Consider the following 18,532-nt stretch of genomic DNA (forward strand, 5'->3'; position numbering starts at 1 on the left):
ATTTTACCGTAAACTCGGACAAAGACGTTGCAGCTAAATGCAACATTTGTCAGGCGCAAGTGTCCCGTGGAGGGACAGAACCGGGAAGGTTCAATACAAGCAACCTCATCGCACATTTGAAAAAACACCACAAAAAAGAACATGAGGATTTTCGCGAGAGCAGCAAGGCGAAGCAACAAGCCTCTGGCTCGCTTCAGCAACCCACGCTGGCCGAAAGCTTTGCAAGACGTGACAAACTACCACGGGACAGCAAAAAGGCAATGGCCATAACAGAAAAGATAGCCCAGTTTATTGTGCTTGATGACCAGCCCCTGTCGGTGGTGAGTAATGTCGGGTTTAAACGCTTAATGGTGCACCTCGAACCTCGCTACATTATTCCTAGCCGCCACTACATTGTAGACAAAACTATACCCCGGATGCACGAAGAGGTTAAAAAGTGTATTGCCGCACACGTGGAGAAGGCAAATGCTATAAGCTTCACCACCGACATCTGGAGCTCAGACCATCGTCCGCTGTCTCTGTTGAGGCTGACTGCGCACTGGGTGGACACTGACTTCACACTGCAGAGAGCAGTGTTACATGCACGTGAATTCAGGGGATCGCACACAGCTGATGCAATCATGCACGCCATGGAGGGTTCCTATACCTACTGTTGCTGACTATTGTTTTCTGTTATATCACTACAACATCAGTAACAGTAACATCACTTTATCAAGCCTTTTCTAACATTCCACACAACAAAATAAGGAATAAATATATGTATGATTTGTGCCTATATCGTATCGTATTGATATCGGTATCGGCCAATACTCAAGGCTACATTATCGGTATCGTATCGGAAGTGAAAAAGTTGTATCGGGACATCCCTAATGGTTTGTGCTTTTCATTTAAGATTAAACACGCTATGAGTTAAAGTGTTTTAGACATCTGTCCCTTTAATTGGATTAAGATTTATTCTTCTTTCAATGGTGAAACATATTTATTTTTAGGTCGCAAAGGTCTAACAATAGTTACATGGAGGGTGAATCAAACTTCTATTTTAAAGGCCAACTGTAAATAGATTACACATGTCTTGATTATTTAATCTTAAATGGATAATTTGAATGTGGAATTAAAGCAACTGCAGGTGAAACCCCCCCAAAAAAAAAAAAAAAAAATCTAATTCTAGGCAGCACAAAATTAAGTTTAAAGTTAAGTTTGAACTTCTCATCCTGATTGGATTGATTTTGCTCATATAGAAAGGACGTGAGTGATTTTAAGCTCTAAGAAATACAAGTAAATAGCAAAGCATTTCAACAAACAAAGAGAAGAGATAGATTTCCCCTTCTCATCAAACCTGAACAGAGCAAAGCAAGATCAGCTCTGTCTAGCTTCAGGGGGCTCATTGCATCAGAGAAACAAGTTCTCCATACTAAAAACTAAAAACAATTATCATCTTCATTGTCACAAAACCATAGTTGAGGGTGACACTTTTGTAAAGATGTAAAATGGCTCAAAAATAATACAAAACAGAGAAAGAAAAGTCCCCCCCAAAAAAAGAAAAAAAAAAAAAAAAATGTATGTGATTTGGTTAATCACTCATCCTTGAAGTTATATTACGAATCAAATAATAAATTGTCTGTAAATAAAAGTATTAAACTGGTGTCTCCTATTATCCCTGCTGTGTCAGTTAAAAAATGAGAATAAGCTATTTAATGACTGGATTTTATGAAATAATTTGGAGGCCAAAACCTTTTCTCCTTTTCTCTGATGGATTAGATATATTGGAAAAATCCAAAAATAACGAATTGGTACCAAAAAGTGTAATTTTAACAATTTCTTTTGGAGTTTTTTACTTCTGAATGAAGCAATAGTAAAAACAAACAAACAAACAAACGAACAAACAAATAAACGAACAAACAAGCCTCCTTATGATCTCAAAGCCAGTTGCAAGCTGTAAAGCTTCTGGCTTTCCGACTCCCAAACACTCTTATCTCCCTCTTTTCATCCTGTGCACTAACAACAACGTTCTATTATCCATCTCAGAACAAGATATTACTGAATTGAAACATCTCACTCCTATAGATCTTTCTTATTCCTAAACATAGCTTTATCTTTCTCGTCATTAGTTAATCTCTCAAACCTTCAGTCAACATTCTTTTACTTTCTTTGGCAAGTCCTTTACACGTTTACTCTCACATCCATACATACAACATACATCAAATGGCAGGCGTATATTGCCTCTAGTCTAGTTTTTGTATTATTTCTGTCTCTCCTCTGTCAGTCAGTCGGTTTTCTCTCAGTCTCAGTCAGTTTTTTCTGTGTCTCAGTCAGTCGTTTCCCTCTCTGTCTCAGTCAGCAAGCTGACCTTGACTCTTTTTCTTCTCCTCCTCTCTCGTTTTCACAGACACACTTTTTCATTCACATTAGTTCCTTCAGAAAGAACTCCCTATATTATATAATCAATATTAATTTATAATTATTATATTAGTAATTTCCTCTTTTCTTGCTTTGTCACGATCTACAGAGTGTTCTATGGTTTTTAAAATGACCGCCTCTATTTAGTAGTCATCAGTTTTATCAAATACTGTTGGCAGAACTTAGATGTGGTGGACGCATTGCCATGCCTACTTGGTCAGAACAGGAAGCTTCTACTACAGAAATATTTTCAGTAGCGCCCGTTCTCTGGGTGTTTAACACAACCAAAATACACACTTTTCCACAATCTATTAATATTCTGCCAATATCTATTCCAACCCCCAATACAGGACTGTAATCGTCTTACACTCTTTGTGTTGGTAATATACCGACGACTTACAGGACCCACCCATACATTTATTTTCCCAAACTTATTTATCTGACTCCATTTATGACTTCGTCATTATCCTGCACATTCAAAACATCACTTTTCATCAGTATTCCCCACACTTTCGGACTCTAACCGAAAACTTGATCCTAAACACTCTCGGACTTTAACCGATAAGTGATCTCTCGGACTTTAACCGATAACGGGACACACACGGACTTTAACCATGAAAGGGACACACACGGACTTTAACCGTGAAAGGAGTACACACGGACTTTAACCGTGAACGGGAAAGAGACACACGGACTTCAACCCTGAAAGGGACACAAACGGACTTTAACCGTGAAAGGGGTACACACGGACTTTAACCGTGAAAAGGGCAGAGACACACGGACTTTAACCGTGAAAGGGACACACATCAAGAAACTTTTGAACACTTTACAATGCTTTTAGTTGATTTTATAAATTTGGTTTTGACTACATGTGTCTGTTTTGTCAATTGTTCACAGTTTTTTTTTGAGTTTTCAATACAGAGGATTTTATCAAAAAGGTTCCTCCCCACCTGATTTTAGTAGACCGGTCACTGTGAACAACAAACTCCGGGACACATGGAGGTGTGTTTCTTACTCGTCCGAATCGGTCAACAACCTTTCATCTCGAATCACGTCGGGGTCACCAATTTGTCGAGCCCGGTCCCGTCCGGACCGGACAGCGTTGTGTTCGTTGATTCGAGGTTCAGATGGGAAAGGCAATGATTAGACAAATTCAATGTTCAAAAGTTTCACAGTAACAAGTTTATTGTATAAGAACAATACTTACAGAGAGTCTCTGGGGTTCTGCCGGACACGTCACCAGGTTCACTGGATCATGTCGAGAAGAAGCTTCGTTCAATCCTAAGTCCACAGTATATATAATCAGACACAGGGTGGGCACAGAGGCGGTTCTTTTTCTTTGAGGGAATTCAGTTATTGGCCAGATGAATACTGTTTCCTCAAAATGCAGTTTTTTGCAAGCACATCACTTTCAACTGACCAGGTGTCCCACCACTGTGGCCTTGGCAAACAGGGAGCTTGCTACAGTGGAGAGACCCAGCAGATTAAACATTTCAGGAGGATTTCATATCTTTTTCTCACCATGTTTCATGAAGCACCTCATTGTATTAGTTCTGGCACGTCCTCTCTCTTTTCTGAGCATCCGTGCTTTCATTATTTCAAATCTCAAGATGAACTTCCATCACACACTTTTCTCCGAATTATATTTTGGGTCAGATTGACATTCAGGTTGACACCTGCTCTTTCTGTGGTCGTGCTCTGGGCCTGACCCTGCGTCTGAGTCAAAAAGATTATACATCATTCCAAATATAAGAAACAGTTGTAGCATTATAGAGAAACATAGATATCTCAACAGCCTCTCAGTCCCAGGCCCCTTAGAGCAGCGCTCGAATGCTCTGACACTGGGCTCTTTGTATATATTATATATATTAATATTTGACAGACACAATCATTCGTTTTGTATTATATTTCACTATGCACCTTATTTCTCACGGTTTGAATTTTATATTTTGCATCGCCACGGCCCATCGCCTTTGGGGAACGTGAGAGCCAGGCGAGTGCATAGCCGTTGGAAGTGTAGACAACGGCGGCCGCCCATTGGCTTGGAGTCTACCCTTGTCTACACTTGCCGGCCGCTCATTGGCCAGGAGTCTACACTCTCCTCCGAAGTGTAGACAATGGCGGCCTCCCATTGGCGCGGAGTCTACAGTTCCCTAGAGCCCTCCCCCTCCCCGACGTTCGCACTTGACGCTCTCCGCGAATTCAGCGGCGATGGAAAAAGGTAAAAAGTCACCACCGTTTCACCCGGTAAGAGTCGCATTCCTACTAATATTACTAACTAATATGTTCGGCTTGTGCTTCTCGTTCCCACCGAGTGCTTTTCATTCATTATATCTGTCGTACCTAGCTTATTAATGTATTTTTAATAAGCTAAATCATTTTTAATATTATTTTCTTCCCACTCACTGCGGAGGCTACTTTGCCCTAATACAACCAGCCTCGTTCGCTTCATGTCAACAACTTAGCCATACAAAACTATGTTTTTTAATGTAGGTTTATTAAATGACTTTTTCCGTGAATGAACGTGTTTATCTTTGGGTTTATTCATATGTTAATGTGCTGCCGACGGCCATTCGGCCTCATTTACATAGCCAAACTCAGAGTCCGCCAGCGAGCGGAGTTTGGCCTACTCTCGAGACATTTTGCTTAGTTACTGTTACAAAGTATATCTATAAATGTAGGTTGAAAGTGTCCCCGTTAATGTACTACTATCGTATATTGATTCAACGTTACGGTCGATCCGCAAATCAGTGCCCCGACGCCGGCCAACCCTGTCTGTTCAAATTTGACCCATATTTGTCATTCATTTCTCTTATAAAGCTATCATACCTACCTTGACTTAAACTTGCCAATATTACATCAATATGTAGCCCACTCGTATATTTATGAATCAGAAGTCGACATAGCCATAGCAGCCCTCAAAAAAAGGCCAAGAAAAAACACTACAGTCCCCCTAGTGTTGTTGTTGTTGCGCCAATGAATGTAAAGAAAAACATGGGCTACATTTTGACGTTGATATTTTGTTTCTATGAACTTTAATAGGCAACACATTAGCTGTATTTGAGGATGGATTCCGAAGCAGCGACCCATTCAGCAGGTTAGTTTATAACATGCATGTTTTGTCTGTATGGTTATAACATGCATACTTCCATTGTCTATACGTTATGTATAGCCAGCAGAATAAACTGCCGAGTGCGTGAAAACACTTATGTTATTATGTCATCATTTACAAATATAGTATGAAATGAATGCCTGGGGAAAAAGTCCCAAAACACTTTGGTGAATATTTTTTCAGGTACAGCCAGCAGCAGCAGACCGTCTGCGGACCCATTGCTGCCCATTCTGGACCCCACTGTGCCCCTGGACAGGCAGCAATGTGTCCTGAAGGCAACCAAAGAGGCCAGGGCCTTTCACAGGCCCAAAGGCTTCCAAGCCAGCGCCGTCCCAAGGACCTTCAGACGGCTTGTGATGAAGGTAATAAATCTGAATTATTATCCCAGTAGCACGATGGGCATATGAACCATACATATCACTTTACACCTGACCTGACCTGTGTGCTAGAGCTTATAAACTGAATTAGTTAAGAATAACCATTCCAATGTCTTAATCTTCAGCAAAAAGGAGATGCCGGCTCGTCACTACTACCAGGCCCTCAATGAAGCTCTACCTTGGCCAGCTGGTTATTCCCTTTGGGAAATATGCTGGCCAAAGCTTCATGTGGCTGGTAGCGAATGATGTGGGCTACTTAAAATAGTGAGTATATTTCACTACAGAGAATCACATTAAGTCGTTATTTCTTACTTTAACGTCATGTTCTGTGTGTTTCAGTCTGCTTGACCGCCATATTGCGGAGAGCTAGGACCCGGGCAGGACAGGAGGAACCAGGGAGAAAGACTGGGTGAAGGACTGTCTCCTCCGTTATGTGGAGTTTTTCCCCTCAGTCTCCTGCCACCTGGAGAAAAATGTGGACAGGGCCATTTATGGACAGGGTCGCTTTAAGTCCTTCACCTTTCAGGAGATGTGGCAGTGGTACAGCCTGCACAAGTGCCTAAAGTTTAACAAGCGCTTCTCTCCCGCCCACCTGCTTGACTCCAGGAAGAACCGGCTGATGTACTGCATCGTTAAACAGCTCTGGCTTCACCCGGACTGCAGGAAAAAGGCTCGCGGCTCCCCTCTCAAGCACCAGATCACCACACTCTACCAGCGGGTGCAACAGAGAGTGACCGTGGATGACGCTGAACTCAGCAAACTAGGGATTCCCATCCTGAAAATGAACAACAAATCTGTTGCTGAGTTCATAAGGAGACAAGAAGCCTTCTCAGCCACAAACGTGACGGATCGAGGTTTGTCTATCCTCCAGCGTCCGCAGAGCATCACCAGCACCAGCCTACCTCCCGCTGCAGAGCTCCCGGATGAGAGGCCGCACACCAGCCGACCTCAAGTGCAGTATGAGGTCACTCCATCTCTGGCTGGCACGCGGAAACGCAAAGTGCCGCATGACAACCTAACGTCTGCACCCCAACCTCAGCAATCAATAGCGGCAGCGGCAGCGACGGTCACCACGGCAGCAGGACTCCAGCCCCAGCCCCAGCCCTTGTTCGTGTTCCTGCCACTCCGTAGACCAGCTCTTCCCCCCCAGCTGCTGCCGCCGCCTGTTTTCCTGCCGCCTCCCGCACTGCCACAAGCCAGATCTACTCTGTACAAGAGGAAAAAAACAGAGCTGGGCGCTACACGGCCCCAGAGCACAGTACAAAAGCACACATGCACACTTTGTGGCCAGTCCACTCAAGGACACATAAAATACAGGAAAAAAACATACTGTCAGCAATCCAAATTATCCACATCCAAAGGCCTCACTGGAAAGACTTTTGTAAATATCACAGACTTCCATATGGCAGTGGACGAGCTTCTGGCCTCTCAGTCCCAGGCCCCTTAGAGCAGCTCTCGAATGCTCTGACACTGGGCTCTTTGTATATATTATATATATATTAATATTTGACAGACACAATCATTCGTTTTGTATTATATTTCACTATGCACCTTATTTTTCACTGTTTGAATTTTATATTTTAGAGGTGTTTTTACTGTTGTGCTTGCTGTGTTCTTTGTATATATTTAGCAGATGCAATCATTCTTTTTCCAGTTCATGACATATCTTTATGCACCTTCTTGGAAACTACTTACTAATTACTTCCTTAATTTGCAAATCACAAATGTCACAACTCATCAAAATCTTGTTTTGTGTGTATATATATATATAGGCTATATGCACTCGTTACCTCTGTCACAGGCATAATAATTCTCTTGCACTACGAGCTTGATGCCTTTTACATTGATCTCCAGGACAAGGCTTTATATTCTATAATGTATATTTAATCTTTATCTTGGTTGTCATTGCTGTTTTAGATTTATATTTTAAGCTAATATTACAATTATTTATGTTTTTTTACACCTGTGTTTATAAACCTGTGACAACCTATTTTATTATTGAAAATGTGAGTTATTAAAAAAACAAAAATTGCACTCCAATAAACCTCTCTGACCTTTATTTTCATACAACAATTAACAGAATATAAAAGATCATAAACATGACAAGATAAGACAGTCAATTCCTCATCCAGAACATTCCCCTATTACAGTAGCAACAAACATAAAGGTGATAAGCTGTACTTAAGCCCTGCTAAGGCACTTTTAATGTAAACAGATCCACACCAGTGATAGCTTTCCATACAGGTTGTTTTGCCTTTTTTAAACCTTTCAATGTGGAGCTTGCATGAGGGCAAAGGTTAAACTACTTTGTTTGTGTGGTGTTCAGAAAACAATATGGCTTTGAACACCACAAAAACAAAGTTTCTTCTACATTAATGACAATGATTTGCTCAGGGGTTTGCACATCGCCACGGTCCATCGCCCAACGGCGGCCGCCCATTGGCTCGGAGTCTACCCTTGTCTACACTTGCCGGCCGCTCATTGGCCAGGAGTCTACACTCTCCTCCGAAGTGTAGACAATGGCGGCCTCCCATTGGCGCGGAGTCTACAGTTCCCTAGAGCCCTCCCCCTCCCCGACGTTCGCACTTGACGCTCTCCGCGAATTCAGCGACGATGGAAAAAGGTAAAAAGTCACCACCGTTTCACCCGGTAAGAGTCGCATTCCTACTAATATTACTAACTAATATGTTCGGCTTGTGCTTCTCGTTCCCACCGAGTGCTTTTCATTCATCATATCTGTCGTACCTAGCTTATTAATGTATTTTTAATAAGCTAAATAACACACACACACACTCCGTATAATATAACAATCCACTTCTCTGCCTCCAGGTGCTCTGGGCCATCAATACCAGAAGCCGCCGACGCGCAGGGGGCTGCCGTCGCCGAGGCTTCTGAGAAAAGCCTACCTGATCTATGAGGCAGAGCACATTGAGGACTACCGGACACAAATCATGTCCACGTTCGGGAAAGTCCTCAAGTATGACTCCACCAGGAAGGTAAATTTAACACAGTGTAAAATGTTTCATTTAACAAGTGTCTCAATGTGCATCATTTAATAATCAATACTTCAATAACTGTATGAGCCAAAGACTGACTAGTTATTGTACTTATGTTTGTAGTATTGCATTTGTTATATTAATAACAGCATTATGTACACATTTAAAGTAGTGGCATATGAGTTTTGAAATATTGTTAGTGCAGATGGGAAGGGTTTTTTGATGGATATGCTGTTTATTATTTAGATTATAATAATTCTAGATAAATGATTAATGGAAGGGAGGCAGCTATTGAAAAAGCAGTTTGAATACACCCCTCTGAGTTACTTTTTAATACTTTATTCTATACCAAATGTCTGACTCCCTTTTCTTTGTGTTTTATCTGTCATCAGATCTGCAAGAAGCTTTCAGGTCACGGAAGAGGCACTGCAGAGTGGTGCACCAACGTGGCCAACGAGCTGGGGCAGGTCCTCATGTCGGTGTTCACCTGCGAGGAGTCTCTTACGTGCCTGAAGCCCATGGCTGACGGCCTCATGGAGCGCTACAGGAGAGCAGGAGAGGGCCCTCCTGAGCTGATGTATGTGGACCGTGGCTGCTGCAGGGTGCATGGTGTCTCCTCTTTGGAGCATCTCTTCAGCGACTGGGCGAACAGTGGAATGATGGTGCGGCTGGACATCTTCCACTGGATAAAGCGCTTCGATGCGGCCGTCCGGACAGACCACCATCCTAAATATGCACTGTTTAAGTCTGCGCTCTCTGCAGCTGTCTTCTCCTATAATAAGGATGACATGGCGCTGCTCATCCAGGCCATGCGTGCAGGAAACACGACCAGGTATGCCTTACTGACTGACGCGAAGATGATTGAAATCTACGTCAGCAAAGAAGATCTCCGCCACTTTGTCAGGAGGATCACGTTGGGAGCCCAGGAGTCCTTCCTCCGTGTGCAGACAGCCATCAACAGCCTGAAGGGAGCAGCTGGGCTGGATGAGAACCAGGTCCCTCTGTTTAAGGACGCTGCAGCCATCGACCGGGTCTGGGAGAACCAGCAGAAGCACCTGGAGTGCATTCAGGATCCCCCAGGGAGAGACATGTACACTGTCATGAAGGTCGTCACCCGCAACAGTGTGCGCATGCCATACTATACCACCGTGAGAGGAAGCAACAGCACTGTGCTGCCGTCCCCTTCCAGGTATACCTCCTCAGTGGCATCGCACGCTGGAACTCTGACTGGGAGTCAGGCAGCGTTAAAGGCCAGAAGGGCAGAAAAAAATCGAGTGTACATGTCTCCCCTGACAGATCGGCTTAACAAGCGGTGCCAAGACCTGTTTGGCGAGGTGGAGGAGATCAACTTCAGGCCTCCAGTTCCTGCTGGTGAGGAGCGCATTGGGCTAGAGTACCTCTTTGCCCAATCTTCCCAGCCCTTCAGCGCTTCTGAGCATTACGCTCAAACTAGAGAAACGCTTCAGACTGTGGAGGATGAAGACGATGAAGAGGAGGTTGCTGCCGACACAGAGGAGTCCACGGAAGATGATGTGGGCTACGCCACAGACGCCTAGAGCGACGACCTGGCTCCGCTGAAGAGGAATCTGGTTCTCACAGACTCACAGAGGATGTGTCCGGCCCCAATCATCTCCCTGGGTACCAGCATGTGGAAGAGCTGAGCAGCATTCTCGTTGAAATTGCGTTGGAGGAGGGAAAGCTTGCTCTTAGTGACTCTACAAGAGAGAGAGTAGTCAGCGCCTGGAACAAGCTTGACCTCCACGACCGCAGCATCCAACAATTTGACAGCCTCTACTCTGCACGCTGGGGGAACGCTCTGTTTGGCCGCACCAACGGAGATCCGGCCGAGGCCTCTTTGGTGCAGAAGCTGAAGTTTAACAAGCGCTTCTCTCCCGCCCACCTGCTTGACTCCAGGAAGAACCGGCTGATGTACTGCATCGTTAAACAGCTCTGGCTTCACCCGGACTGCAGGAAAAAGGCTCGCGGCTCCCCTCTCAAGCACCAGATCACCACACTCTACCAGCGGGTGCAGCAGAGAGTGACCGTGGATGACGCTGAACTCAGCAAACTAGGGATTCCCATCCTGAAAATGAACAACAAATCTGTTGCTGAGTTCATAAGGAGACAGGAAGCCTTCTCAGCCACAAACGTGACGGATCGAGGTTTGTCTATCCTCCAGCGTCCGCAGAGCATCACCAGCACCAGCCTACCTCCCGCTGCAGAGCTCCCGGATGAGAGGCCGCACACCAGCCGACCTCAAGTGCAGTATGAGGTCACTCCATCTCTGGCTGGCACGCGGAAACGCAAAGTGCCGCATGACAACCTAACGTCTGCACCCCAACCTCAGCAATCAATAGCGGCAGCGGCAGCGACGGTCACCACGGCAGCAGGACTCCAGCCCCAGCCCCAGCCCGTGTTCGTGTTCCTGCCACTCCGTAGACCAGCTCTTCCCCCCCAGCTGCTGCCGCCGCCTGTTTTCCTGCCGCCTCCCGCACTGCCACAAGCCAGATCTACTCTGTACAAGAGGAAAAAACCAGAGCTGGGCGCTACACGGCCCCAGAGCACAGTGCAAAAGCACACATGCGCACTTTGTGGCCAGTCCACTCAAGCACACATAAAATACAGGAAGAAAACATACTGTCAGCAATCCAAATTATCCACATCCAAAGGCCTCACTGGAAAGACTTTTGTAAATATCACAGACTTCCATATGGCAGTGGACGAGCTTCTGGCCTCTCAGTCCCAGGCCCCTTAGAGCAGCGCTCGAATGCTCTGACACTGGGCTCTTTGTATATATTATATATATTAATATTTGACAGAGACAATCATTCGTTTTGTATTATATTTCACTATGCACCTTATTTCTCACTGTTTGAATTTTATATTTTAGAGGTGTTTTTACTGTTGTGCTTGCTGTGTTCTTTGTATATATTTAGCAGATGCAATCATTCTTTTTCCAGTTCATGACATATCTTTATGCACCTTCTTGGAAACTACTTACTAATTACTTCCTTAATTTGCAAATCACAAATGTCACAACTCATCAAAATCTTTTTTTGTGTGTATATATATATATATATATATATAGGCTATTATTATGCCTGTCACAGGCATAATAATTCTCTTGCACTACGAGCTTGATGCCTTTTACATTGATCTCCAGGACAAGGCTTTATATTCTATAATGTATATTTAATCTTTATCTTGGTTGTCATTGCTGTTTTAGATTTATATTTTAAGCTAATATTACAATTATTTATGTTTTTTTACACCTGTGTTTATAAACCTGTGACAACCTATTTTATTTTTTTTTTTTATAACTTAAGTTTTTATTGAACTTTTCACAGGCATGGTACGTGGCAAATTAAACATGTTTCTTTATACAGGAACAACACAGCAAAACAACAAAACCAGGGTCCTAGTGGGGATCATTATTTACCTTTATGCAATTCCAAAACCTGTCCCAAGGAGTCACCCCCTCCTCACTGTCATCACTCAATCTACTAAGCATACATTCATAGGATGCAGTTTCAGTCATTGCACATACCCATTCTTTCACCTGTGGAATTTCTGGCGCCTTCCAATGTCTTAAGATAACTCGGCAAGCTGTTGTTGTACCCACCGAAATTACAGAAAAATTACATTTGGTTATGTTGGGTAATTGAGACTTGTCCCCCAGTAAACAGAGCTCTGGACTCAGGGGAATCTCTGTTCCAAGCCAGTTACTTAAAATATTTAGAATCTGAGTCCAGAAAGGTCTAATCAAGACGCATTCCCACATACAGTGAAGGAAAGTACCAGTTTCCTCCTTGCATTTCCAGCACAGATCATCACCCAATAGTTTCATCCTATACAGTCTTGATGGTGTGAAATAGAATTTATGTAATACCTTATATTGTGTAAGTTTTCCCCTTGCCTCTCTCACATATTTACCACAATCAGCCACAATTACTGCCCATCTATCACTATTAATCTCTCCACCAAGGTCCCTCTGCCAAATCATCTTTAACTGGTTAGAGTCATTGCCGAGAGAAGAATTAGCAATTTTATAAAATTGTGAGGCTTTTCGTTTTCTGAGTGGAAGTTTCATATAATCGCTCATCATATTATCGGTAATATTGTATGGCTTTGAGGTAATGCAACTCCTCATTTGCAAAAATTTCCAAAAATGATCTTTTCCCACCAAATCAAATTTCTGCAACAGCTTATCATATGACAAAAACACTCCATCTTCAAATAGATCATTAATGGTGTTTAAACCTCTAGCGTGCCACTGTTTCCAGTACACGGGTTTCTTCCCAATGCAGACATCGGGATTATCCCACAATGATGAATATCTTTGTAGAGTATGTGTAAGTTTAAACATTTTATGTGCTTTACCCCAAACATCCCTTGAATGTAAAAGTATTGGATTTGTAATGTTAGACCTTCTTTGTGACAATACTTCTATAGGTTGGAAAGGCGAACATATCTCCTTTTCTACCTTCATCCAAGCTGTCTCACCCTCTGCAGCCCGCCAGTACCTTGCTATTTTAGCCATCTCAAAAGCTAAATAATACAATCTAAGATCTGGCAGGCCCAGCCCTCCCTTCTCTTTATGTGCACACAACTTTCTCAATTTAATTCGTGGTCTTTTTCCAACCCATAAAAAATGATTTATTATATCATCCAATTGTCTAAAGATGGTGGATGGTATAATGATCGGTAGCATCATTGCCACATAACTGAATTGCGGGGCAATTATCATTTTTATAACATTAATTTTTCCCCACAATGTCAGTTTTAGTTTTCCCCACTTATCAAGGTTTGTTTTCATCTTTTGAAGTAAAGGGTTAAAGTTAAGTGCCACTATTTCGTCTATATCCTCATGAAGTTTGATGCCAAGATACTTCATTCCCTGTCATACCCATCTAAAATTAAACTTCTCCACCATAGATGAAATACATGACTTGGAGAGAGGCATTGCCTCGGATTTGCTCCAGTTGATGGAGTAGCCTGAAAATTTAGAAAAAGATTGGATGGTGTCCATCAGATGTGGCAGCGAAGTCAGAGGTTCGGATACTACTGCTAAAATGTCATCAGCATATACTAATAATTTATGTTCATTGTCTCCAAACCTCTTATTGTCTCTTCTCCTTACACCTCTTATTCCAGGGTGTGCTCTAACAGACACCGCTAAAATCTCTAAAAAGATGATAATGGGCTCAATGAACATCCCTGTCTAGTTCCCCGGGTCAGATTAAAGAAGGGAGAGATTATTCCATTTGTCATCACTGCTGCCTTGGGTTCTTTATACAGCATTTTTATCCATTTAATGAAGTTGGAGTTGAAACCAAAATGAGATAGGGTGGAGAACAGAAATTGCCACTCCACCCTATCAAAGGCCTTTTCTGCGTCTAGGGAGAGAGCAGCTATAGGAGTATTTTGGGATTTACACATTAGGTGTAGCAAGAGTCTAACATTATCAGTTGAAGTTCTATTTTTCATAAAACCAACCTGACTGGAATGAATGATGCTCGGTAAAACCAATTGTAAACGTGTCGCTAAGATTTTTGTGAGAATCTTACAATCAAGATTGAGCAGACTGATAGGTCTGAAATTGGAGGGATCTGCTGCATCTTTACCTGTTTTGGGAATTAGTGAGATTACCGCTTCATTAAAAGTTGGAGCTACACGACCCTTATCAAATATCTCTTGATACACCCTCTGTAAAACCGGTATAACATTATCTGCAAATGTTTTATAATATTCTACTGGGAGCCCGTCATAACCCGGTGACTTCCCATTTTTCGTTGAAAAAATTGCCTTCCTTATTTCATCCTCGGTTATAGGTGTCCCCAAACCATCCGCCTCTTGAGGCTGGAGCTTGGGTACGTCTACATTAAGGAGAAACTGTTCTATATCTTCCTGTGGGGCACTAGGAGACATGGAGGATGTATACAACTTCTCATAATATTGTTGAAATATTTTATTTATATCTTTAGCATCAAAAAATTGTGCACCCCCCTGTTTTATAACTGGTATGGTATTAGCAAAGATTTTTTCCTTCAACTGTCTGGCTAGTAATTTCCCCATTTTTTCCCCACCTTCATAAAAGTTTGTTTTCAGTCTATAAAGAGCATATTCTGCTTTTTTATTATAAATATCATGTAGAGAGTATTTAAGCTTACAAAGTTCTTGAAACTTCCCATTAGAAAAGTGTTTCGACAGGTCTAATTCCTTCACTTTTATCTCCTTCTCCAAGTCTTTAATCCTAGTAACATTCTCTCTTTTCTTTTTAGCGGCTTGTGCTATAAATTTTCCTCTCATATATGCCTTTGAGGCTTCCCATACAGTAGTTATATCTTCAGTGCTTTCAGTGCTTTCAAAAAAGCTTTTCAAATCTTCTCCCATTGTCTTTTTAAAAGTTGAGTCCGACATTATGCCAATGTTTAGTCTCCATCTACCTCTCCTTTCAGTTTTTAGATTGGCCTTAATAAACAACTCGACCGGTGCATGATCTGTAAGGGAGATTGCTTTTATGTCACAGTTAGCCACGTTATCTGCCAGGGAAGTACTTATCAGAAAAAAATCTATTCTAGAATAAGTTTTGTGGCAGTGGGAGAAGAAAGTAAAATCCTTCACATTTGGGTTTATCAGCCTCCATATATCCATTACTCCAACATCTCTACTTATCATGTGTAAGGCTTCTCTCTCCTTGGTCATGAGAGGAGGTCTGAATGAGCTCTTATCCAGTACTGGATCCATAACTTCGTTGAGATCCCCAGCTAGGACAATTTCACCCTCAGTATCCCCCGGTATTTTATTTACCTCGTGGAAAAAGTTAGGATCTCCCCTATTAGGTGCATATATGTTGCATAATACAAGAGGCACCCCCTCAACCACTGCTTCCACACAGATAATCCTTCCCTCTGCATCTTTAGTTTGTTTTAACAAAATGAAACTTACATTCTTGTGAACCAAAATCAAAACACCATTACGTTTACTCGAAAATGAGCTATGGAATATATGTCCTACCCATCCCACTTTAAATTTCTCCGCCTCCAGACCCTGCATGTGGGTCTCCTGTATCAGCACAATGTCTGCCTGATTATTTTTCAAAAATGATAATATCTTCCTCCTTTTAATAGGGCTGCTACATCCATTTATATTCCAAGAAATAAACTTAACTAGTCATGTTTTTTTCCATTCTAAAATAAAATAAAATAATAATATAATAATAAAATCAATAGGAAACAAAAAGAGAAAGAAGGAAGATGAGATACTCTGTGCTTTAAATGTATGTCTGCAACCATTCGTAATAGAAAATGTAACAATTTTTGGCTCCTTATAATAACCACTCATTAACCTGTACCTGCCTGTTTTTGAACACATAACAAAACCACAGTATACCAATACAAACTGGGCTTGTACATAAAGTTGAAACAAAAGGTGTCCGGCTGCTACAACTCAGCCGGAGTCCAAGTGCTGAACGCTCCTCGCTGCTGAAAAAGGAACAAAGAAAAGAAAAAGAAAAAGAAAAGGATAACACGCATAAGGTCCGTGGGATTAACGCCGCTCCCATGCAGACCGGTCCGTGTCAGGAGAAGCCTCTCGTTGGCCCGCACAGGGGTCGATTCAGTTCAGTACAAAACGCATAGTCTCACATCGGGTACAAACAGCAACTCACCCCTCTCCATTCATCTCAGTCCATAGCTCCTCCCGATCCTTGCTCATTCATGACTTTCTCCGCGGCTTCGACAGTGTTGCAGCTCAAGTTTTTTCCTCTCCATTTAAAGTGCAGCGTTGCGGCGAAAGCCAGTGTGTATCTAATGTCGAGCTCGTGTAATTTGCGCTTCACCGGTGTGAACGCTCTCCTCTTCTGCGCCAGCTCTCTAGACATGTCCGGGAACATAGATAGGCGACATTTTCCCCAGACGAATCCTCGCTTTGCCTTGGCTGCGTTGATCACGGCATCCCTCGCGGATTGCCTCAAGAAGCGGATCAGCACCGGCCTTGGAGGCTGATCTGTACACGGCATCGGTGCCAGTTGCCTGTGCACCCTCTCTATCTCCATCTCCCCGTCAGCTTCAACACCGAGTCCCTCCGTCAGAATCTTTCGAACACAATCAAGCAGCGTCCCATTAGTCCCGAGGGTCTCCTTCAGTCCCACCAACCTCACATTATTTCGTCTGCTGTGGTTTTCAAGGGCTTGTACTCGGTTCCATAGTTGTTCCGTCTGTTTATCCTTGCTCCCCTTGTCCTTCAGCAGCTGCTCCGACGTCTCCTCCAGGTGTGTGATACGCACCTCGGCCTCGCCCAGCCTCTCCTGCATGGCCGTCACCGTGTTATTCAGCTCCGCCGTTGTTTGTTTAATAGCGGATCCGTCGGTTGCAACGTTTTGCAGTGTGTCGTTCATCTTCAAAATTTCTGCAATTAGCGTTTCCAACTTATCTGATGTGTTCATGGTTATAAGGGGAGCGTCAGCGTCCTCGAGGTCGACTTCATGCGCCGGGCTTTTCCGGGTAGACGAGCGCGGAGGGTTTCTGAAATATTTCGATGTCGCCATGTCTTCTTATCCTTCCCTGACCGAGAGTATTCTATCTGAGCAATTAAAGTTCTCAGGGTGAGCGTTAGATTACTTAAATATATGCGTTTTACATTAATAACTCAAAAAATAGCATGTGCAGGACAAGAGCCACCCTAACACGCGACCATCTCGGATGCTGCACCCACGTGACTGTTTTTTTTTCTCTTCTTTCTCTCTAAATTCCCTCCGATTGGGCCGGCCAATTGGCTACAGAGGGCTGGCAGTGTGTTGGCAGCATCGACACATATTATTGGTCTATTGTTTGTCATTGTCAATCAGTCATGGGCTGACAGGCTCAGAGAGCCCTGACAGTGCTGTCAATCACAACACAAACCAGGGTGGGGCGGGACCTCACGGCATTGGCGGGGGGAGTCGCAGGACGGGCTGCTGCTGAGACAGAAACTTAAAATGGATAATAAGAGTAAAAAACGTCCGGGTGGCGCTGAGAAGCATCGGAAAAAAAAGCTGAAGTCTCTGGAGGTGGAGGCTGCTCGATGTGCCAAACTGACGGACCTGTTTGGAGCCGGTTCACCAGCCCAGCAGCAGCAGGTGCGCCGGGAGACGAGCGAGGAGGACTCGACCATGATGAGCGAGTGGAGGCACACATGGTAAGTAACATTTTTGAGACATGTCCAAAACAAAGTAGAAAACGTTTTTGATTTTGTTTTAAAATGCCGAATTGTGATATTATGGGTTATTATTGTTCAGATGATTTAGCTAAGCTAGCTAAGAGCTGCTAACGTCGTTTACTGTTGCCATAGCACTAGTAAACTTTCTGAGCTGTAAATAGAGATGAGAGTTATGTGTTGATCCTTAATGGTGTGATCATGTTCACTAAATGATCAATTAATACAGGTTGTTGTGATATATTTGAGGAGTCGTTCTCCCTCTGTTTTATATGTGGACATTTGGGACCACTGTTAGAATTTGGTAAGTTTATCATGTATTTTTTAATGTATAAATTCATGCTTCATAATTATAATAATTTTCAAAAGGTTTTAAAAGAAACACACATCCAAAAAGTTCTCAACTCTAGGTGCAGGACAGAGGAAAACATTTTCTTTATTTTTCAGACATTATA

At 43.0% G+C, this 18,532-nt stretch overlaps 1 protein-coding gene across 1 annotated transcript; it reads left to right on the forward strand.

Annotated features, from left to right (window-relative positions):
* Positions 1-6,015: 6,015 nt before the first annotated feature.
* LOC128430352 (uncharacterized) lies at positions 6,016-7,349 on the forward strand. Its single transcript, XM_053416397.1, has 2 exons — positions 6,016-6,150; positions 6,226-7,349. The coding sequence occupies exon 2, from the start codon at positions 6,416-6,418 to the stop codon at positions 7,331-7,333; it is 918 nt and encodes a 305-aa protein (XP_053272372.1). The 5' UTR covers positions 6,016-6,150; positions 6,226-6,415; the 3' UTR covers positions 7,334-7,349.
* The last annotated feature ends 11,183 nt before the right edge of the window (positions 7,350-18,532 follow it).

This window comes from Pleuronectes platessa, chromosome 23 (assembly GCF_947347685.1).
Source record: "Pleuronectes platessa chromosome 23, fPlePla1.1, whole genome shotgun sequence".
NCBI classification, from domain to species: Eukaryota; Metazoa; Chordata; class Actinopteri; order Pleuronectiformes; family Pleuronectidae; genus Pleuronectes; species Pleuronectes platessa.